Raw genomic sequence first — 22,474 nt, forward strand, 5'->3', positions numbered from 1 at the left:
GCACATGCTGTTGTTGTGGACATGGCATGTAGACCGCTGCCATACACAGCTGATGTAGGGCATTTGAAATCCTACTATTCGCATCTGAATTTGTCTTTTATTTCATAACACACAATCAAATTTGCAGTAGAAATTTAATCCATCCACCCAAAAACAGAACTTGCAAGTTGCACCCGCTGCGTTGAGAGGTCGAAGCCCATGACATCTCACATTGGCAGTTTCATTTTGAAATTCATCAGGAGGAGACTAGAGAACCGAATTACTCCAGAAATAATAAAAATGAAAAGGAATAAAAGGGTTTTCGTAGTACAGATGAATCTTGGATGGACCAACTGGACCACAAGAGATCACCCATGTCAGCCTGTCAGGGGCCGGACAAGCATTCACATGGGTAGTAGGTGTCACACAACTTGCAAAACCAGACCTACACCACGCATCGCAGCACATGGCAAGCGGCACAGCGCCAGTGAAATACATACACACATTAGCATGAACTAAATAGCGAAACACTCACATGATGGCAGAATCATGCCACCACCAAACATGTCCATACATAATCATCTGACGCGCACACAAAAATAGAACACCACACACACACACTCACCTAAATCATCATCGCACAGCTGCTAGCTACCTCTACAGGTACAACCCGAATTATTGATTAGATTAGAAGAGCCTGTATGGGGAGGACGCGTCCAGCGGGTGGATGAGGTAGGTGAGCACAAGGGCCACCAGCATCAGGACGTATGCGATCCCCTGATCAATCGACGTGCCTGCGTCAAACAGATTAGCAGCAGAGATGCAGCAGGGGTTAGTCTAGCTTCACACAAGAAACGAAGCAAGCAAATGAAGGGAGCAGAATAAAGCTTGAAAACAACATGTTCGAAATAACAGCTCGGTTGCAAACGCCTGCACGATTATGGTGAAAGATAACTCAAAAGGAATAAATAGCTGTGTGTGCTTGAAAATGGAACTCGGAAAGTTCATCCTTGTCATGGTTTGAAATTTCACCAGATTTTCATAGGATGGTGTAACTGAATTCACCTGTCATCTGCCAATTGACCGACCACGAGAGCTCCGAGTCAATGGATGTCTAAAATTCTTAGTTGTCATGATGGGCAGCATGGCTAATAGCTGATTTGTTTGTCACTTACAAAAATACTAAGTACTCCATCCGTCCCAAAAAAAAGTGTAAGTTGTACTACCAAGGGACACTTATTTTGGAACGAGGAAGTAATATTGGTGGGCATTAAAACAGGAAGGCCTGAAATTGATGACTGTAGTCAGACATTTACTTCTAGAATTTGAAGTCGCTTTCAAGAAAGCAAAATTCCTGACATCCTTGCAATAAAAGCGTAAACCAGGAGCTGCCAGGTATCATGTATTTCAATGGAAGCTACCCAAGGAAGCAGACCAAGGGTACAAGTTCTACAGGTGAAAGGGAAGTGCAAACCAACTCAGCTAGTACACCAGAAAGGAGCAAGACTATATTCTTGACAGATGGACAGCAAACACCCTTCCTATATGGTTATCAAATCATGCGAAGCATATGTGCCCATCAGTGAAATGCCATTTCGCGAACTTATCTTGTACAACGAATGGCTTCCACATTCCTTCCCATCGATGTTACTCGGAATATATTGCATCAAACATGTGTTAAACACTTGGCAAGAACAAAACAAATCCCCCAAAAACCTGATAGAGACAGTTCCTCCTCACAAACATACTGATAAAATTGAACTTTTTCAGTCTAGTGCATAAGTCAGTCACATTAATTTTGTGCAGCTAATTGTTTGACAAGATACGCAGACTAACACGGCTACTTCTTGACTTATTCAGCACAATCACATAAGCAGGACGGCAATCTGTAACCAGATGCCTCTGTCTCTACCAAATTGACATGTACAAGTAAGAGATGTCAAGCGTCAATAGATCATCAAAGTTCCAAAGCTGCAACTTTGAAGGGCTAGTGTAAACTGTCAAGATTTCTAGAAAAAATGACTTTTTTTTTCAGGTGGAACTCTAAAGTGAGAAATGGGAACAAAATAAAGAATAGCAGTCATTTTGTTGAATTGTTTATGAGCGTGACAATACTATCAAATAAAAAATAGTCATGAAATGTAGGAGTATGTCGTTTCGCAGTGAAACAGCTTTTATTATACCAGGTGGGTCCTAAGAACGCGGGTTTTAACAAGCAGATCAATGGTTTCCCCACATGCAAGGGCAGGCAAATCGTATCTTGTCGAGTCTATTACCGCCGCGAGAGGATAATAAGCGAAATGGAATGAGGACGCAAAACGAACCCCCGCAGAGGGAGGAATTCGCCAGTCAATGCCGGAAAACACAAGCCACGGGAGAGAGAAAGAGAAAGCAGAGTGCGCGCAGGGGGTTCTCACCGTCGCTGGAGGGCGCGGGCGCGGGCGGCTGCACGGCGGCTGAGGCCGGCATTGCGATGCCGACGACCAGCACGGCCACCGCCACCAGGCCCACGGAGGTCCACGCCGCCATTTCCTTCCTCGGTTCGCCTCTCGATCCCCTGGCCTCCCCTCCGCCCACCGCAGCGCACCCCCACACCGGAGGCGAGCAGTAGGAGGCTGGAGGAAGAGCAGCGAATCGCGCCCCTCCCTCTCTCGACAAATCCCTCCTCTCCCTCAAATCCCGGGCTTGGGAATGCGGCCAACGTGCGCGCGGCGCCTATATAGCGCCAGCTACAAGAAATGGTAACCGGGCGGGCGGCATCAGTCAGTGAGTGAAAGAAACGAATAGGCCCCCGAGCAGCGCCCGTTGACAGGCGGGCCCGGGGCGAACGCTGGTCCCGCGCGCAGCGGATCACCTCTGTGCGCGGGATTCGTGGGGACAGATTCGCCAGCCCCCGCCCCGCGGGCGGCACCCCCGATCTGGCTGCTTGACGGGTGGGGTCGCTGGACCGGGCTCCACCGGCAGCGGCTGAGCGGGCGTGGGAGTTGGTAGAGGTGGTGGGGAGGAGGTGGGGCCCGGCGGCATATGAAACTGCTGCTGGGGTACGATGCCATGTCGCTCTTCGGGCTTTCTTTTTGCCTGACGCTGCGCCCACGCGGCCTCGTGCCAGGCTGTGGTGCGGAAACGGCAAGTTGGCCGTTTGTTACTAGGTATGTTACCCAGTGGCGTTACTGAGCAGCGAGTGGGGTGGGCCCCGTTGTGGCAGCGCGCATGCGCGACGGTTGCGCTAGCGTCCAGCCGGTGTGGCTCACACTCCGCCTCTGCGCTGTCGCACGGACACGGCTACGAGGCGGGCGCAGTGTTTCAGTGTATGACGTGCGGGCCATCCAGAGTCCGGTGGGCGTGGGTCGCGAACGACCAGCGTCCACATGCAAAAGCGCTTATATATGTGCGCCCGAATATGCCAGTATGTTATGCCGATGCATTTCTTTAGGGATCCCAAACTTTGAAACAAAGTTTAAAGGGATACGAAGAGGACACACGTATTCTTATCACGAGGTCGGTGAACAGTAAAATAAAAAAAGTAATTGCTTTTTTGTGAAACATTGGCAAATGTTTTAATAGTTAGCAGAATTCCAACACCAAATGACATTTTTGAAAAAAATCAAGAAAAAAACAAAATTAATGCTCCAAAATGTTATTTTCAAACGCATTTTTGGAGCATCAATTTTGCTTTTTCTTTTGCCAGATTTTCCACGATGTCATCGGATGTTGAAAGTTTGCAAGCTATCAAAAAAATGTCAATGTTTCACACAACTTTTTGCGGGGATTTTTGAATTTCTCTTCTTTTTTTATTTTACTGTTCACCCGAGCTCATGTGAGCTCGGGATTAGAACAACACTTTCGATACAAAGAGCGTCATGAGGGGATATTTGACAGAAATGGCGACCATGTGGGAGCGCTACTAAATATTTTACAAGGTGGTGTGCCTCCTGGATCGAATCATGACCTTCGAATATAAAAGCACATCTCTTGAAATTGGCTCTTCTTTTTTCGATTTTCTTCACCGATGTAATATGAGAGCCTCCCAACCCTTTGATGATCTCCTCTACCACCGGCTTGCAATTGCATGCGATCTTCAAACGGTTCAAAGACAAATCATCAGCTACTCTATAGGAGGGTAACAGGTTGACATGCGGGCCAACTCGTTGTGGGGCCCACACGTCATCCACTCAAGAGATTCAAACGTGTGTGCAAAGATTGTCTAAGGGGCCAGTTCTTTTGTCATGCCAACCATAAGCTCCAAAAGGACTATCCCTGGGAATAACTCTAACTAGAGAGATTCAAACGTGTGTGTGCACAGATTGTCTAAAAGCAACTCTAGCAAAGTCGTCATATGGTAGCCTTCATAATTTATAGGGAACACGCACATGGAGTATGTCGTTGTCCGGCACGCCTTGACTCTCGCCCGGAGTGGAGCTCGTGTCTCAGTCGCGTACGCCCGGCGACAAGCACCTGATTTGTTTGCCGTGCGCGATGGCCATGTCCTTGAGCAGCCTCGACAGTGTGGAGCATGAAGACTGACTGACGGAGTCGTACCCGGACATGGATCCGTCCAGCAGCAGCCGGTAGGGCTGTGCATGAGGTCGCCCATAGACATCCTCCGCTCGCCCTAGGACGCACTAGTGACCCTCGACGGGCGACGGCCGCAACCTGCAACGCGTCTCCTTTTCGCCTGCTGCGCAAAGCCGCTCCTCAGAGGCACCACGATGCTGGGCGTGGCCTTAGCCTCGAAAAAGGGCACACTGTAGACCTGTTGTGCGGCCCTCGCCGTCGCCGCCACCGTCTGAAAATGTGGCAAGCGCACGACAGGTGTTTGATAAAATGCCAAAGAAAACCATGCCACGTATCAACAAAACCACTCAAAGCCGTATGAGGGACTAAAGTTATCCGGTTTAAGAAGTTGAGGGATTAAAATTTGCTGGTTTTGGAGTTGAAGGACCGTTTCTATACTCTGAAGAAAATTGGGGGACGAAAAATATACTTTTCCCCATCGAAAAACGCTTCGGATATTGTTTGCACCCGCGTTATGCCATTATGCCAACGCATTCATATCTCCTTTAGTGCAGAGCAACCAGTTCTCAGAGAGATTCAAACGATCAGCTCAGTTTTGTGCAATTTTTTAACGGAGGCTCTCTTTCCTAACGGAGCAAGCGGTGGTCCTACAATCCGTTGTTTACAACTCCTTCTGCAACGCAGAAAAAACGTACTAGGAACTGGTTGTCAACACGAACTGAAACTACATAAACGTACTAGGGACTCATCATTTTTTTTAGACCGGTTGTTTGCCATCGTTACCGTAGGAAAAAAGAAAATAATTCCAGAAGATCAGGCTCAGTAATTTTTTATCTTTTGGTTTATTGTTTAGCTAGCTGATTCCATGAGCAAACGCTAGTCCAAGTGATGGTAGTTAAAGACCTTGCCCAGCTCTATAAATCGGCTGGCTCTGCCACTGTACAGTACTCAATTAATATAAGAGCGTTTAGAATACTAAAATAGTGATCTAAACGTTCTTATATTAGTTTACAAACAGAGAACAAACTAGCTCACAGCAACAATTCATATGGTTTCAGTCCTGAAAGCGAAACAAACTCCAGAGCTAAAAATCGCGAGACAATAACTCCAGAACTCATCAGATTCCCTTGAACCGAATAGGTCCGTGCACATATGGTACACAAAGATATACCAAGGAATTTATATTTCTGATCACATACTCAAGAATAAAATACACAATACATATGAAAGGGTGATTCTATACACGATGAGGTAATTATCCTCACGCGTACATAATTTACATGGGTAAGAAACATGCTTCTGGGCACAAGTCCTATGGCTATCTTCTGACCCTATACAAAAATCTTCGAAAATCTGTCTTTGTCTAATCTCCACTGAACATCCCTTTGTTAGCTTCTCTGCTCTCCATGCAAAATGAGAACACAAAGGTTGGAGGAAACTCTACAGCCTACAGGAGATATCAAAAGCTGCACAACAATAGCGTCATACCTCATTTCATCAAATCCAGGAATACAAAACCGTTCCAAAGGCTATGAAGCACCATTGATGCCAATAGGTTGCGTGATCTGGCAAAGACACCTCCCATCACAACCCCGAGAAATATCAACGGCAACACCCTTTGCACGTTGAAGTGCGCCAGCGCAAACGCCACAGCACTTAGCAGGATCGACCATGGAAGAGGCATGTATCGCGTTAGAGATGGGAGGAGGAAACCACGGAACACAATCTCTTCCCATATAGGTGCACATACAGTGACTACCACAGCATACAAGGCCATTGCCACCGGGTCACGGGCCACAATGGATTGCTCTACACTGGATACCCCGGTGACTGGCCCTGATGACATATGAACTAAGCTGATGTTGATGTGAGAAAGCAAATTCACCAGTGGGAATAACAGGCACCCCAACGCTACATCCCAATGCCATTTGCCCTTCAATTTGAACTCAAACCAGCCTGGAGGAAGGGGACGGAATCTACCAAGGCACTGGTGAAGGATAGCAATCCCAGCAAGGTCTTCAGTTATGTCCGTCACGAGGCTATATAATGCTTGGCCTCTGTGTGTCAATGTTTCCTTGCTAAAGCCAGCAGCATGAGCCAAGAATGGCACTATCCAGGAACCCACAAGCCAAAATGTCGCGATCCACAAAAACATGACCTGTTTTCAAAAAGTATAACCAGATTCTCTTAATACCAAATCTATGTAAACTGCTAAGAGACTATTACACCAATCAACATTCCCCATTTAACTGGTAACTTTAGCAAGACAACCAAATAACCAACATATTACCAGCGGCATCCATTCATTTCCATTATATACATAATATGCTAGCACATGCATCATAACTTGTTTCATTTAAAAGGAAAACATATTGTTTATACCCAGCCTGTTTGGAGTGGCCCCTGGGGAGCTGTGGTTGTGACTTTAGTTCCACACTAAAGTTAGAAGTCTAAAGTGAGTGACATTATTAATATGTAATGCTTGTTGTGTTGTCCCATATCCCTACAAGACCTTTTGGGAAAGTAGTGGCTGAGCCCCAGTTCGGTGCACCCCCGCTACACCCACGCAAGAAAACCTACCAAAACATTTTGAGAAGATCTAAAATTTTGTGGGAATGATCATCAACAAATGTTAGAGATGCTTGCAATGTTTGGTGGCCAAATAACATCCGAGAAGCTCTATACAAAAAAGACAAAATTACAAATTCTGATCAAACAATGCACATACATTTTGAGTCATTTTGAGTACAACAACAACAACAACAACAACAACAACAAAGCCTTTAGTCTCAAACAAGTTGGGGTAGGCTAGAGGTGAAACCCGTAAGATCTCGCAACCAACTCATGGTTCTGGCACATGGATAGCAAGCTTCCACGCACCCCTGTCCATGGCTAGTTCTCTGGTGATACTCCAGTCCTCCATATCTTTCTTTATGGACTCCTCCCATGTCAAGTTCGGTCTACCCCGACCTCTCTTGACATTATCAGCACGCTTTAGCCGTCCACTATGCACTGGCGCTTCTGGAGGCCTGCACTGAATATGCCCAAACCATCTCAGACAATGTTGGACAAGCTTCTCTTCAATCGGTGCTACCCAACTCTATCTCGTATATCATCACTCCGGACACGGTCCTTCCTTGTGTGGCCACACATCCACCTCAACATGCGCATCTCCGCCACACCTAACTATTAAACATGTCGCCTTTTAGTCGGCCAACACTCAACGCCATACAACATTGCGGGTCGAACCGTTATCCTATAGAACTTGCCTTTTAGCTTTTGTGGCACCCATCTTGTCACAGAGAATGCCAGAAGCTTGGCACCACTTCATCCATCGGGCTTTGATTCGATGGTTCACATCTTCATTGATATCCCCATCCTTCTGCAGCATTGAGCCCAAATATCGAAAGGTGCCCTTCTCAGGCACCACCTGCCCATCAAGGCAAACCTCCTCCTCCTCGTGCCTAGTAGTATTGAAACCGCACCTCATGTACTCGGTTTTAGTTCTACTAAGTCTAAAACCTTTTGAGTCATTTCGAGTGATCTTGTTTTTTTTGTACAGAGCTCCTCGGATGTCATTTGACCACCAAACTTTGCAAGCCTCTCTAACATTTGTTGATCATTCCCACAAACTTTTAGATTTTTTCAAAATCTTTTGGTATGTTTTCTTGCGTGGGTGTAGCAGGGGTGCAGAAAAAACACACTCAAGAGTCAAGACCTTCTATATGAAGCGGCAGAAAAATTCTAGGCGGGTGCATAGCACGTCCCACAGGGGTGCTGAGCTTTGAGCAAAGCAAAAAAATAAACAGAATATTATGGTAGTGCAAAGTGCCTTGTTGTAACTTATAAGACTTCCTCGAGCGTATAAAAATCCTAGGTCGACACATGAGGGCATATTAATATCTGTCTGGTCGCATGCCATATCCAAAAGAAGTAATCACATGGGTTAGGAATCTTTTTGATCAGATTTACTATTGATTTGCCCGTGTCCGTATACAGAAAACCTAACGAAACATGGACAAATTACAATACGAGAAAAACAACAGCTGGCCCCTACCCATGTCCTTAGGATATCCAGATGATATCTGATGAATTAGCAAAACCGATGTCCGACAAAACCAAAACTAATATAGGAACATAATAGAATAAGTTGAGAACTAACCTGGGTAATTGTTTGTCCAGTCCAATGTACTGCCCAGCGCTCATTCCGAAATCTGGATATTGTATCATGTAGATTTTCCTTTATCTAGGAGACAAATTCAGAATTTTCATTGACTCACAGGAGAAAATTGAAGTCTTAACAATGAAAAGGACTAACATCAATATCTAGCCAATTGGCACTAAACAAAATATGAACGCGTGAACCGATCAAATATCAAATGAGAGTTAGAAACTAATTTTCAAAGTATATTAACAATAAGATGATAAATATTCTACCAAATAACTGCAAATCCCATAGTACAGAAAAAAACAATGATAGCTATTTTCCTTCGGTCCACACATTGACTGGCAAAACACAGACATAGAAAAGCACATGTACATATTGGTAAGAAACCAATTCATGTGCAACAACTAAATTTGTTAACAGGCCGATTAATACTGGCAGAAGCGAAGCGGTTCAGTATACAAACTTGAAAACCGTACCCAAGATTTAACAATCAAGTTATGAACTCAAATTGGATAACGGAGTATCACAAATTCTCCTTCATCTGTGTATAATGCTTTATGCCACAATTCCATACATGACTGCCGGTTATCTTATCTCTTAAGCTCTCAAATAGCATTGAAGTGAGCAACTGAACTTAGAATCTGGTAGCTTTACTTCTATTGTATTACACACACTATGCTTCATATTACAGTATCCTACTAATATGTTCTACATCTGAAATTCCTATTGGTCAAACACAATGTAGTTGGAATGCAGAAAATAAACCAGACATACCTTCTGCGTTCTAACAAACCAGTCTCCCTTTACATAATTTTGATCATCCCTGTTGGGGCTTCCACAGTCTTCCTCCTTCAGGTCAGGGTCCCCTGAGATCTCCGCCTGCTCATTGTATTTGAAGCCAGTGCCATCATCAGATGTTGTTGACACGTCTTGCTCCTGCCTGAAGCATGAGATGTGAACCAGCCTCCATCCCTAAATGCACACAAGAAGCACGCGAAAAAGAAAATGGAATTAACCCAAGCAGCATGCCATTTTGACACTAACAAAGCAAATTGATGGGCATGACATTCAAATTGGCCAGGTGGATAGCAGCAATGCTGCAGCTTGGAAACCTAATTTAATACTACATCAAACTGGCAAATAAACCACACATATCCAAGTGAATGAATCTATCGTTGCTTTCGTCTACAGATATAATCTGGAACCAAGATTACTAAACTGACCCACACGACTCGCAACATCTGTAGCTCTTTGTCGCCAAACTCCACAAAGCGGAGCACTGTGATGCTCGTATAAGGCTTGCCTGCTATAGTTGCGGCAGACAACCACACGACCGGCTACACAGAGACAAAGTCAAACGGTTGAACTCGAGAGCAGGGGGTCGTTTCCGCCTTACCTTGGTGTGAGCAGCCCCGCCAGGCTTAAATCTGAGTGATGGCCTCTCGGCGGCGGCGGAGGGAGGTGGGAGCCTAACCCTACGGCAGGGGATGGGAGGGGCTAGGCAGGAGGTGGACGACATGCGTATTCCGTAACATGCAGAACCGATTTAGGGCGGGAGAGAGGAGGAAGGCACGAGAGCTCAGGAAAGGAGGCGAACGGCGCAGCGCGACTCCGGTGACGACGAGGCGGGGACCAGGACGCGGGCGCGTGCGCCTCCGGCCAGCAGGCCACAACAACGGTGGGGGCGCGGGCGCACCCGCGGCCGGCTAGGGCGACGAGGGGGGAGGCAAGAGAGGCTGCACGCCAGAGACAACGGGGTAGAGCGAGCGGCGCCGAGGAACCAGGGAGAAGCGAGTGCGCCGACGGGGAGCAAGCGCCGCCGAGAGTTGCGGGCTGCTGGGGCTGGGACCTGGGAGGATGTGCGGATTACGGTTTTTTCAGATTGGGTCATGGAACACATTTTACAATCACCTGTGCAGTTGATATCGATGCATGTATCCCTAAAAAAAATCTATACCGATGAAAATTTTGTTTGATTTTATCAGATCAATCCAAACCATCCAAAAATATATATATATATGAAAAAAATAGAATTTTGTTTGGTCACGCAATAACTATCCCCGCAATTGTGTAATTATTCCTTCTTTTTTATCAAATCATTTTTCACGTAAATATCCATTTTATTTTACACCTTGCATTGTCTACACGCCGAACTTTAGTCGTCTTCTCTGCGCATATGTACATATTTCACATGGTATATGCTTTCCTCTTGGTTGTATATGTCTATATACATTTTATGACTATATACGATTGCCATTAATTACGAATTTCACATGGCCAATATAGATTGTTTAGTCATGTGGCACGCGTGTCAATGTGTCTAAGTCTGACAAAATACGGCTGTTTAGAATTTACAAGACAACACCATTGAATATGGTCTAGACAACATAATTAATCAAACAAAAATGCAGCACTGGATAGTTGGATTTGAGGTACAAATGCCCAACTTATTTTTGTTTTTATAGGAGGTTTCATGGCACCCAGGGTCCAGAACACTCCTATATCTGTATGTGATTGTTGATGGTGAAGATAGCGACTAACCACGTAAATTAGTAATTGCGGCATGGTTATTAAAAATACAAATAGACCTAACAACCATTCATGGCATCTCGATATAACCACAAAGTACAACCTCTATTTCAAATTATTTGTCTTAAATTTATCTAGATACGGATGTAGTTGACAACATCCTATTCAGCCAAAACATTATTATTTTAGAAACTTTACAATTCTAGTCCGATTTCTCGTTGTATTGTGTTGAACTGCTTTATAAGTTATTGCATAATTAGTGCGGATGGAAAAAAATGATTGGCCAGATGACAAAATAGCCAAAGCTAGTTAGACAAAAGAAACCATCATGATCCATTGCAATATAAAACTCAACTAGCATCTCAGGTGACGGTCGGTGCTAAGTCCCTGTTTCCCATATGATTCGTCGCTTGCAATTTTCCTATTGTTTTGTACCTCGACTTTTGTTTATGGAATTTATCACTTCTTTTATTCAGTAGTGTTTATCAAGAGAATTTCCCTAACGTTTTGATCCAAGGGCTTCACTTAGAACTTAAATTCGGGGGAATCTATCCAACATGGCTTGTTCCTCTACATGTTTTCGGAGGTAATTCTCGATGTTGTCCATTCATCATCATGAGCTATGCATGTTAATGCCAATAGGTCTGTCAGCGGTTTCAAGTAGAATTTAGATACATATTGTTTTGATTGTCATTTCTCTTTCCCTTACTTAGGGCCTTTACTAGGTTAGATTAAAAAAAAAACTCACCAATGCAAGGCCATTTTGTTTGCATCTCCTGTGGTGGCCACATTGCCAGCATTCACAAACCAAGACGGGTGCAACACTTTGGTTGACACCGTTTCTCTACAGACAAGGAAACCAGAGGAGACCATGACACACAGCAAAAGGGAGGCGATGGTCCAATCGTACTCATGGCAACTGATGGTGTCAAATACGCATATCCAATCCAACAAGAAGATCAAAAGGTATAACACGCCGGAACAGCATGCACAAAATTTTCTTTGAGCTATTGCAATCTTTATTCGATCACACCGCAGTTCAATCAGACAAATAGCGAGCAAACCCCAACATTTGGAGCCTTGCAGGTCTCAGCACGCGTGGCCTTTCGTTTCAGTTGTACATTATTCAGTTTGATTCAATTTGCCACTATGTTTGTTTAACTCGTTTGCCAACATCTAGCTAATTGATTGATGGGCATTTATACATTTGCAGAAAAAACATCCCCTTGGAGAGAAGATGAGAGCCCATGTTAATTATCAGGAGAACGGAACCAAAGCATTTGATTCATCTCAGCTCGCAATTTACGCAGCACAAGCCATAGCTTCTGGTTTAGCTGTTTCCTCAGGTCTGCTGAGCACAAAAGCTGAGGTTAATAACTGGTTAAATAAACAAACAAAATGAGATTTGTATTTCCCATTTCCACAAAAAACGACGCCTGAAGAAAATTGAAATCTAGTTTTGTTTTGGATGGATGATAGACCACCAGTTAACGTATTATGTATACTGTTAATGACACTGAGGTCAGTATGCATAACAAAAGAGATTAATCGAGAAAAAACGTTGTTAGAGATGGCAGTTGACACAAATTGTACCTCCCAATTCCTTCTCCAACTTCCATTCTGATAAAATTGCCAATTGTTACTTTCGAACCAACCTCTTTTGACAAATCATTCAGCAGAGTCTGAAAAGAATGATCCAACAAGCAAAGCTATTAGAGATCACAATTCACAGCCGTAAATCATCAAGGGAAAAGGTTGACCAACTTACCTTAATGTTTGTGCTATCATTAACAACGTATTTTTGCTCCAAAAGCACGACATCTTCAAAATACTTCCTCAATTGGCCTTCGACCATTTTCTCTATGGCCATTTGGGGTTTACCTGAACTCTCAGCCTAACATGTTACAAAGCAGTATGTCATGTCATTTCTGAAGTAACTTGGCATGCACAGCTCACCCTCATATTAAGGATCCATGTCATCAAACATATTAACTCAACTCATGGAAATAAGCAGTGTAAATGCTACCCACTTCTAAAACTTAAACCAAACAGCTGTCCCGATATTACTAATCCAGAAATCTTATGATATGATCAGGCTGCTTCCCGTTACGTCATCTTTCTCATCTCCGTAACACACATGTTTCTTCTTTCTTTTAATCCAAAATCTTACAGTGATGCAATCCAAAATCTTATGGCGATGCATGCATCTGTGTTTCCTTAGTCATTCCCTACTTTGTAAAGTTGTTTTGTTTGTTCTGTCAAAATGGTAAAAAACTTAAGAACCAGCTGATGGCCTGTGATAGACACATTTATCACACAAGTGCATGTCCATTTCTTGTATAATAGTGGATGGATGTCAACTACTCAGCCATACGACTATATGACTGTAAATCATTCTAGGTAATGTCAGAATAAGGATACCTGAGTTCGGAGCACGTCACGTTCATTTTCCAAAGCTGCAGCAGAAACCAATTCTTTTGATAAAAATAATGGTTTTGCTGCAACAATATGCATTGCGATAGACGACCCAACTCTCTTGAGAGCATCAAGGGAAGCACTGCTATCTTCTGCTTCTAATGTAATCAATCCAGCAATGCGGCCCAAACCTGAAGCAAGAAAATGCATCAATCAAGTGACCGAACAAATGTGCCGTTTATCCAAAGCAAGGAGAAAATGAGAAAAAAAAAAGAGTGCTGACAGGAACAAATGCATAACACCGAGTTTGGCCATCTTAGGAAAGGGATTATTAGTAGGATTAATATAATGTGTTAATTTATATAAGGAGTACAGAAACAAGGCTTCCCCGTTTTAGATCAAGTGTCATTTTCTTAATGTTGTACTCTGCTAGTACAAAATTCGAGAGTAGTTGTTGAAATTGCAATTTATCAGTAGTATGGCTGCACGGCTATGTTTCTGCCAACATATCTGCAACAGTAAATTAAGGCTTGTCTCCTGCTACAAACACAATAAATACACAATACTGTATTTTATTTTATTTTGAACAAAATACACAGTACTGCATATGATATCCAGTTGTCTACAAAGAATGAAATGGTGATAAGAATAAATAGGAGACAAACATGCTCCAGCTGAAAATTATTGTTCGTAGTGTTTAATAATCATACTTAGCTAACGAAATAAAAAATCTGAAGAATGACAGACGCATGGTCTGGATAAAACTTGACAAACTGAAATAACGTCTGTGCACCTGGCTGAGGACAGGTATGCAGATAAGATGAAACGACACCATGTGCAGTCGTGGACAACATGAAACCTCGTCTGAGTTTTACATTCTCCCCAACCATGGCAGCAACTTCTGTAACAGCATTTTGAACAGTTGTTTCACCACTGAGTTTAGGATGATCTAGGTTAATACTCATGTTCTGCAAAGATGAGGAGCAATGTAGTAGTTTCTCACATGAAAAAAAAAACAGAAAAAAAAGGAAGATAAACATATAATAATCTTAGCTGTATTGCAGACACATCAATTTATATAGATCATCAGACATCATTAGCCTAAAATTTACTATCCATCTATGATAAATAGACGCAGGCACTGCCAGGCACTAGAACTGAGAAAGAGGTACCTAATTGTTCCAAAAGTAATGTAACATAAGCAAAACAGGAAATCCAACCAAAACCACCTTAAGTAATTTCATTTCGTTTCAGATGCTTTATGCTTGTCACCAAGCATTGCCTGTATAATTGAATATGATGACCCTCAAAAGCATCACCGCCATTCACCCATCCCATTCCTCACCAATCACAAATCAAATATACAACAAAATAGTCTCAGCATAGATTCACAAAGTCAACAGTGCAGGACATAAATAATCTTACTTGCACTGCTAAGGCTGCATCACCTTCATTACAGTAATTCTGTTGGTGTTGCAAACCCCTTCATTTATACTATGATCTATTTTTTCACTCATGTTGCATTAGTAGATGCCATGTCAAGTTTATCATACCAACTCTTGCCAATATCTACAAAATTTCAGTGATACTAGGTCACGACATAACACTATGACATCTCCATGTTCTTGATCAATGGTATTTTAGTACTTCAAGCAATTCACCAAACCGACTCCATACGTAATGAAAAGCTGATGCCCACAAGGCTTAGATTGTATTAGGCCCCACCATAACACTATACACAAATTTGATCACTAAGCCAGTTCAAATGGAATATAAATCAATATGGAACTCAATCCAATTAAAATCTAATAATTTGGATTTGGTAGTGACAAGTCCACAGCCATCACTGGTAGATATAAGCAACAATGCCATGTATCATGTACTGGAACTGCTCAGCAGGGGAAGATGATAGAAACAATAGATGTTCAATAAACAAACCAACAGGTAATTACGCACCTCCAAATATGCAGGAGCAAAAGGAAAAACCAATTTGCCGGGATCCTGTGCTGACAAAGCCATCTTTGCCAAGGATGAAGCCTGCATGGCAAATGAATTTTGGAAAAAAGGGTTATCAACATTGTATCCGTGTGAGAGCACAGATAATCAATCGACGCATTTAATTAAGTACACTCTGGTGTTGTGTCCAATACTCCAATATGATACCAGAAGTTATAAATATCCTAGAATATAAAATGACATGAACAGAGTACTTGAAGAATGCAATTACAACAGAGTTTGAAGTTGGAGTATCAGACAAAAACTAGAAAGCTGATTATACATGGTTAGAAAATTCTTATTTATGTTTGATAACATAAGGTCCGACACAACATTTACTACTATTATAAAGGGGAATTGGTGGGTCCCTCATCCAACTCCCCTCACACACCAGACACGTGGGCCTGATTTTCTACCATCTGAAAAAACAATCGGCTGCCAATCTGCTCCCATACCATGTGTGCTTGATTTTCTACCATCCAAAAAAAGGACTGCCAATTTAAAAATCGTCTGAGATCTTAAAATCGGACGCATTGCCATCTTTTTCCCAAAATTAAAATGATACTCTTCAAGTCATGGAGAAATGATTTCTACTTATGCCAACTAGCAATAAAATCATTTTCTAATTTCCATATACTTATGTTAAGGATATGGACCTGAAAGGACCTTGCCTCTCACTCTTACAGGGTTCAGTATAATTATAAGATAAAATACAAATCATGTTGCAGAGGGTGATACCAACCAGATACTGGAACACATCATTTCTTGCCACAAAGTCAGTCTCGCAGTTTAGCTCAACCACAACAGCCCTTTTCTCATCTTGTGCGATAGCTAGCAAACCTTCGGCAGCAGTCCTTGACGACTTTTTGGCAGCAGATATCACACCTCTTTTCCTTAGATCCTTCAGTGCATCCTCTGAAAGAAAACAACAAACTGGGATAAGAATGGAGGGAATAAACACATTTGTCAACAAAACTGCGCCTAAAGCAATAAGAAAGAAGAGCTAACCAATATCCCAGTTGCAACTGACTAGCGAAGCTTTGACATCTTTGATCGGGGCACACGTTCTCTCGCGTAGTTGTTTAATAAGATTCATTTGCTCCGAAGCAGGCACCTCAGAGCTAAATCTCCTACGAATCATGCCATTTGGGGCAAAATGATTGCTCGACAGATGAGTTTCGAAGGTTGCAGAAGTATACCCTCGAGCAGCTTGTCGTTGAGCACGAGACAGAAGCCCTAGTATGGGCCTTCTAGCACCCTGACCCCAAGCCATTCTCCGATTGCTCTGAAACAAGGGCGGACAGACGCAATTCTTCAGAAAACTACACAGGCAACGCACATCACAGCAGCCAAATTCAGTTTTGGATAAAAGACGATTAGGCGCCGCCGCTGCCAGATGCAGAGAGGAGAGAGGGCGTCAAGCGCAGGGAGAAGAGAGGAATGGAGCCCCACCTGCAGATCGGCCGGTGCCGGCCGCCGTTCAACCGCCGCCGCCGAACGTCAGAGAGGGTGGGAGACTGGGAGACGAGAAGAGGGTGCACGCGGTAGGGTTTCGTAGGGAGAATATCTGGTGCTCCAGGAGCACCAGGCTTAGGTGCTACGATGCGATCTCGGCCGTTGGATCGCGATCCAATGGGCAGGATGTGGACCAAAGCGTCATTTCCGTAATGTTGGTGACGTTTTCTGCAAAACATTCATACTGGATTTGTCTCTTTTGTTTCTCAATGTGTACTTCGAATTTTGATTTGAATTTTTTAGGGTTTGTACAATCATGTGATGTGAACATCCATGATTTTTTCGGTATTTTTTGAAACATTTAGCTATGCATTTTGAAAATTTGGAGTATGGAAGCACCAAATATTCTCCCGGGTTTCGTAAGGGGTTGAACCAGGAGCAAAAAAAGTGGGGGGGAGAGGGGGGGCTTTTCTTTGCTGGATCTGGATGGATGGAAAAACGGAAAAACTTGAAGAGCACCTATGAAGGCTATGAGGTTGGATGCTCTCATTAGTGTAATGTCATCCACATTTGAACTGCAAACACGACTGTATTTAGGAACGGAGGTAGTAAGTGACATGGTTTTAGTACCGAAGAAGATGGGAGGTATGAGATCTAGAGTTCTTCACAGCTTTAATCTTGCTATGTTAGTGAACATTATATGCACGTGTTCTTGGTGCAAAATACTATCCGGATGGTGACATTTTGAAAGCCAAACCGAAGAATGATTCATCATATACACGACAAAGTATTATTGTTGGAAACCAAACATTTAAAAGAGGTTTTATTTGAAGAATTTGGACCGGTGAGAAGATCAGCATATGGCAGGACCCTTGGATCCCTTCAAATGTTAACCATAAGGTAATCACTCCAAGGGGGCAAATTATGTTGACAGAAGTAGAAGAGTTGGTAGATCCGCATAATGGACAGTGAGATGAAGCATTGATTTGTGACGTCTTTAGTCTAGTTGATGCACAACATATATTGCAAATGCAACTAAATGTGCATGATGCTTAAGATTTTGTCATATGGCACTACAACAAATCGGGCACCTCCTCTGTCAGATCAGCATATCATAGAGAATGGGAACACCGACATGGACAACGTCGCGAACCAACCTGTGGTTGGATGTTAGGACGACAGTGGTATCCTCGGCCCACCACATGGACAATGCTTGTCTCGAGGTGATGGACAAGGACGTGTTATGTCCAGTCCTATATGACGGTCTGGAAGTTATAGATTCCTGGGAAGGTAAACAAATCCTATTGAAAGGTTTTACATGTGATCTTACCATGTCTGGGCACTTTGGCAAATCATCATGTAATCACAAGGAAGCAATTCCCGATATGCCTTTTAGCTACGGAAGACATCCAACACTTCATGTTTACTTGCGAGAGAGTACAAGAAATTTGGGAAGAGCTCGAGCTCCTAGACCTAATAAAGAAAACTGTTAGGCATTATCGATCTGGATCGATCACCATGGAACAACTCCTATTTGGAGAAGAGGATATTCATGAAGGAAATATGCCCTAGAGGCAATAATAAAGTTGTCATTTTATATTTCCTCATTCATGATAAATGTTTATTATTCATGCTAGAATTGTATTAACCGGGAACTTGATACATGTGTGAATACATAGACAAAACACTATGTCCCTAGTATGCCTCTACTTGACTAGCTCGTTGATCAAAGATGGTTAAGTTTCCTAGCCATGGACATGTGTTGTCATTTGATGAACGGGATCACATCATTAGGAGAATGATGTGATGGACAAGACCCATCCGTTAGCTTAGCATAATGATCGTTTAGTTTTATTGCTACTGCTTTCTTCATGTCAAATACATATTCCTCCGACTATGAGATTATGCAACTCCCGGATACCAGAGGAATGCCTTGTGTGCTATCAAATGTCTTAACGTAACTGGGTGGTTATAAAGATGCTCTACATGTATCTCTGAAGGTTTTTGTTGGGTTGGCATAGATCGAGATTAGGATTTGTCACTCCGAGTATTGGAGAGGTATTTCTGGGCCCTCTTGGTAATGCACATCATAAGAAGCCTTGCAAGCAATGTGACTAATGAGTTAGTTGCGGGATGATGCATTAAGGAATGAGTAAAGAGACTTGCCGGTAACGTGATTAAACTAGGTATGAAGATACCGACGATGGAATCTCGGGCAAGTAACATACCGATGACAAAGGGAATAACGTATGTTGTCATAATGGTTCGATCGATAAAGATCTGCCTAGAATATGTTGGAGCCAATATGAGCATCCAGATTCCGCCATTGGTTATTGACTGGAGAGGTGTCTCGGTCATGTATACATAGTTCTCGAACCCGTAGGGTCCGCATGCTTAACGTTCGATGACGATTTGTATTATATGAGTTATGTGATTTGGTGACCGAATGTTGTTCGAAGTCCCGGATGAGATCAAGAACATGATGAGGAGTCTCAAAATGGTTGAGAGGTAAAGATTGATATACTGGATGATAGTATTCGGACACCGGAGGTGTTCCGAAATGTATCGGGTAGATATCGGAATACCGGGGGGGGTACCGGACCCCCCCCCCCCCCCCCCCGGGGAAGATATGGGCCATATTTTAAGACATTAAAACTGAGCACTAATCGAGCCCTCTCAGGACATTACCATTTCATACCATTGGATGTGTGTTGTGGATGTCCGTGGCCGTTAGATTTCATTCTAATCCTGACCTTTTGCTGAGCTTCGAGCGCTGCATGTTTGGGTTGCTGCTCCCGTAACAAATTCGGTGATCTGATGTAAACTTCAGCCAAATGGGCTTGGGCCAAGCATGTTGTAGCCGCATAGCCACGGCCGCCCCTCCTCCCCCCGTTCGCATTCTTCTCGCTTGATTCTCTCTCTCTCGTTTGCCTGCTCTTCTCCCTGACCTCTTGTTGTTTCGAGATGCGCAAAGGAACCAGCGATCCACACATCAGCATTGCGCGCCTAGGGAGTAAGAGCATCTCCAGCCGCGCCCCAACAGGCCCCCAAGGCGATTTTTTAGCGCTGGTGGCCGAAAATCGGCCCAGTCGCGTCCCCAGGATCTCGTTTAGCGCCGGTTTGGGCGAAATCCAGAGCCGGCGATCCCACCCAGAACCCAAACGGCCGGGTGTCGCCTGGGCGCGCCGGCACAAGCGAAAAGCGGCATGGGCCCGCTCTGTCGGCGACTGGAAGCCCTTTTCTCGTCATTTCCTCCCGCGCTCATCGCTCTCTTCTCCATTCCTCCCGCCAATCCCCCGCCTCCTCCCTGCCGTTCCGCCGGCCATGCCGCCGAAGAAGTACGTGATGCCACGCGCCGTGACGGATCCCACCGCCGCCGCCGCCTAGCCGAAGCAACGGAAGCCGAGGGTTCCACTCTCCAAGCCCCCCGGCATGACCAATGCCGAGTGGAAGGCGGATGTGGAGCGCCAGGAGGCTGTCACCGCCGATAGGTGCAACAGGGCCAAGAAGGCGAGGGAAAAAGCGGCGTACGTTGCAGCGGCGGTGGCGGCGGAGCGTGCCGCCGAACAGGCGGAGGTGGCGCGCGCGGCGATGGCAAATCCACCCGATGGGCACCCGTACGCGGCCTGGAGCCAGCAGAGCGTCGGCTCTCCGGCCGGGTTCTCGTCGTCGCCGCACCCATGGAGCACGCTGTCGCCAGGCTATGCCTATGGGGACACTCACGGTGGTTTCAACCCCAACATCACATTCCCCCACGGGCGCCGTTCCCAGCGCACGCCCTCGCCCGCGTTCGCCGGCCTGCAGTACCCACCTTACACGTACTCGCCGCCGAACTACGCAGCCTCTCCGACGCCCCCTCTTCGCCGTGGCCTGTACTTGCAAGCCTCGTCCATGTCGCATCTCGGCGACGCCGACACGACGGAGGCCGACATGGACGACATCATCGCAACCGGCTTGGCTGCCGCCGCCGCTTCCCCCGGATTCACTATGCAGGACGGCTCAATTGACCCCGCTGACATGGACGGCGAGGAAGAGACGGAGGAGGAGGAAGAAGAGGTGGAGGAGCCGGCGCCGATGAAGAAAGGCAAGAAGAAGAAGAAGAAGAAGATGGCGGCCAAGTCCGGCGAGCCGCGCATCACATGGGCGTCCAAGGAAGAGGAGTGCCTCGCCGAAGTGTGGAAGGTCGTCTACCTCGACCCAGTCACTAGCACGAATTAGAGCATCGAGACGTACTGGGACCGCATCAAGGCCGAGTTTGACGAGCGGAAGCTTGTCGACCCCTACTTCAAAGGCATGCTTCATATGAAGCGGGGGTCGAAGGGGATGGCGAACCATTGGTCACTCTTCCAAACGGCGTGCAACAAATGGCATGTGATCGTCGAGGAGGTCGCGGCTCGCCCGGAGAGCGGCACCAGCGTCTAGGATCAGGTATCGCACGCCGTTCTTTCGCTCCGCGAGCGCTCTTTCACCTTGTATGCGCCTTGGCGCGCGCTCTGGTGCCGACTGATGTCCTTTCTTCGGCGTAGCTGCTATGCATGTTTGGCATGTTCTGCGACGACAACAGCGATGCAAACTTCAATTACCTCCACGTCTTCAAGCGGATCGATAAGTGCGAGAAATGGGCGGCTGTCCGACGCACCCTCGCTAAGGCCAAAGAGACGTACAAACCGGACGCGCCGACCGCGGGCGCGGCCGACGGGCGCCCGGACGGCAACAAAGGTGCCAAGAAGGCGAAATACGCCGAGTCGGCTGCGGCGCGCATGCAAGTCCATCGAACACTGCATCGCCGATGCCAAGACCAGAGCCGCCGAGCGAGAGGAGAAAACTGAGGCAAGGTGGGCTGTTTTGATGATGAACAGCGCGGTCGAACTCGACTTGCTTAGGACCAGCGCCGCCGCGAAGCTCAAAGCTCAAGACGCCAAGAAGAGGAACAACGATCTCGCCTTTTTGATGGGCGGCGCTGACATGCTCCAGAGCGGCGACAAGAAGCTCAAGGCGTGGTTCTTGGCCAATCGTGGCCTCATCCTGGCCCAGATACCGGCGACGCCGACGCCGCCGCCCAGCCTGGCGGCTGATGACGATGCCTCTGCGACGCCCAGCCCCACCAACGATGATGCCTCCGCCGCGCCGAACAGCCCGGAAGCCGCGCCAAACAGCCCGGTAGCCGCGCCGACTCCTCCCAGCCCGCGTACGCCGACGACAACGCCGCCGGAGGTTGAGCTTGAAGTCTGATGCCTTCCGCGTCCTTTCTTTTTTGTACGCCGAACTACATTTGATCGCTGATCTGTGGCACTTTGAATCGCCGAACTATTCCGATGATCGCCGGTTTGTTGTTTCTTTGAGCGGGAATGATGGATTTCGAATATGGAGCACCTTCGGAGGCGGTACCTGGGCGCGTGGCTAGGGAGAAATGAACCC

At 45.4% G+C, this 22,474-nt stretch overlaps 3 protein-coding genes across 6 annotated transcripts; all 3 read right to left on the reverse strand.

Moving 5' to 3' along the window:
• Nucleotides 1-490: 490 nt before the first annotated feature.
• On the reverse strand, nucleotides 491-2,977 carry LOC123160689 (arabinogalactan protein 20). Its single transcript, XM_044578535.1, has 2 exons — nucleotides 2,397-2,977; nucleotides 491-773 (listed from the first exon to the last, which is right to left on the reverse strand). The coding sequence occupies exons 1-2, from the start codon at nucleotides 2,506-2,508 to the stop codon at nucleotides 667-669; spliced, it is 219 nt and encodes a 72-aa protein (XP_044434470.1). The 5' UTR covers nucleotides 2,509-2,977; the 3' UTR covers nucleotides 491-666.
• A 2,656-nt stretch (nucleotides 2,978-5,633) lies between these two features.
• On the reverse strand, nucleotides 5,634-10,562 carry LOC123162910 (uncharacterized). 2 transcript variants are annotated; one of them, XM_044580682.1, is made up of 5 exons: nucleotides 10,059-10,562; nucleotides 9,437-9,634; nucleotides 8,657-8,740; nucleotides 5,983-6,652; nucleotides 5,634-5,891 (listed from the first exon to the last, which is right to left on the reverse strand). In XM_044580682.1, exons 1-4 carry the CDS (start codon nucleotides 10,179-10,181, stop codon nucleotides 5,984-5,986), a joined length of 1,074 nt encoding a protein of 357 aa, XP_044436617.1. In that variant the 5' UTR covers nucleotides 10,182-10,562; the 3' UTR covers nucleotides 5,634-5,891; nucleotide 5,983. The 2 variants fall into 2 exon arrangements, with proteins under 2 accessions (XP_044436617.1, XP_044436618.1); XM_044580683.1 differs by lacking the exon at nucleotides 10,059-10,562 and adding an exon at nucleotides 9,886-10,031 and having other exon boundaries at nucleotides 5,634-6,652.
• Nucleotides 10,563-12,178: 1,616 nt separating this feature from the next.
• Nucleotides 12,179-17,194, reverse strand: LOC123162909 (elongation factor Ts, mitochondrial). Of its 3 annotated transcripts, none has more exons than XM_044580681.1 (9): nucleotides 17,054-17,194; nucleotides 16,610-16,886; nucleotides 16,344-16,516; nucleotides 15,563-15,643; nucleotides 14,400-14,574; nucleotides 13,613-13,797; nucleotides 12,960-13,085; nucleotides 12,785-12,873; nucleotides 12,179-12,539 (listed from the first exon to the last, which is right to left on the reverse strand). In XM_044580681.1, exons 2-9 carry the CDS (start codon nucleotides 16,872-16,874, stop codon nucleotides 12,494-12,496), a joined length of 1,140 nt encoding a protein of 379 aa, XP_044436616.1. In that variant the 5' UTR covers nucleotides 16,875-16,886; nucleotides 17,054-17,194; the 3' UTR covers nucleotides 12,179-12,493. The 3 variants fall into 3 exon arrangements, with proteins under 3 accessions (XP_044436616.1, XP_044436615.1, XP_044436614.1); XM_044580680.1 differs by having other exon boundaries at nucleotides 12,179-12,542; XM_044580679.1 differs by having other exon boundaries at nucleotides 12,179-12,542; nucleotides 16,610-16,923; nucleotides 17,054-17,189.
• Between the last annotated feature and the right edge of the window lie 5,280 nt (nucleotides 17,195-22,474).

This window comes from Triticum aestivum, chromosome 7B (genome assembly GCF_018294505.1).
Source record: "Triticum aestivum cultivar Chinese Spring chromosome 7B, IWGSC CS RefSeq v2.1, whole genome shotgun sequence".
In the NCBI taxonomy this organism is placed as follows: domain Eukaryota; kingdom Viridiplantae; phylum Streptophyta; class Magnoliopsida; order Poales; family Poaceae; genus Triticum; species Triticum aestivum.

Excerpts from the sequence above, each read along its gene's own strand:
- LOC123160689 (XM_044578535.1), bottom strand. The coding sequence starts at position 2,508 with ATGGCGGCGTGGACCTCCGTGGGCCTGGTGGCGGTGGCCGTGCTGGTC. Across the intron at positions 774-2,396 it reads GCCCGCGCCCTCCAGCGACG|GCACGTCGATTGATCAGGGG; the intron begins GTGAGAACCCCC and ends TGTTTGACGCAG.
- LOC123162910 (XM_044580682.1), bottom strand. The coding sequence starts at position 10,181 with ATGTCGTCCACCTCCTGCCTAGCCCCTCCCATCCCCTGCCGTAGGGTT. Across the intron at positions 9,635-10,058 it reads GCGGGGCTGCTCACACCAAG|GGATGGAGGCTGGTTCACAT; the intron begins GTAAGGCGGAAA and ends GTGTGCATTTAG. Across the intron at positions 8,741-9,436 it reads GGTTTGTTAGAACGCAGAAG|ATAAAGGAAAATCTACATGA; the intron begins GTATGTCTGGTT and ends TTTGTCTCCTAG.
- LOC123162909 (XM_044580680.1), bottom strand. The coding sequence starts at position 16,874 with ATGGCTTGGGGTCAGGGTGCTAGAAGGCCCATACTAGGGCTTCTGTCT. Across the intron at positions 14,575-15,562 it reads TTGCTCCTGCATATTTGGAG|AACATGAGTATTAACCTAGA; the intron begins GTGCGTAATTAC and ends TCATCTTTGCAG. Across the intron at positions 13,086-13,612 it reads GTGACGTGCTCCGAACTCAG|GCTGAGAGTTCAGGTAAACC; the intron begins GTATCCTTATTC and ends GTAACATGTTAG.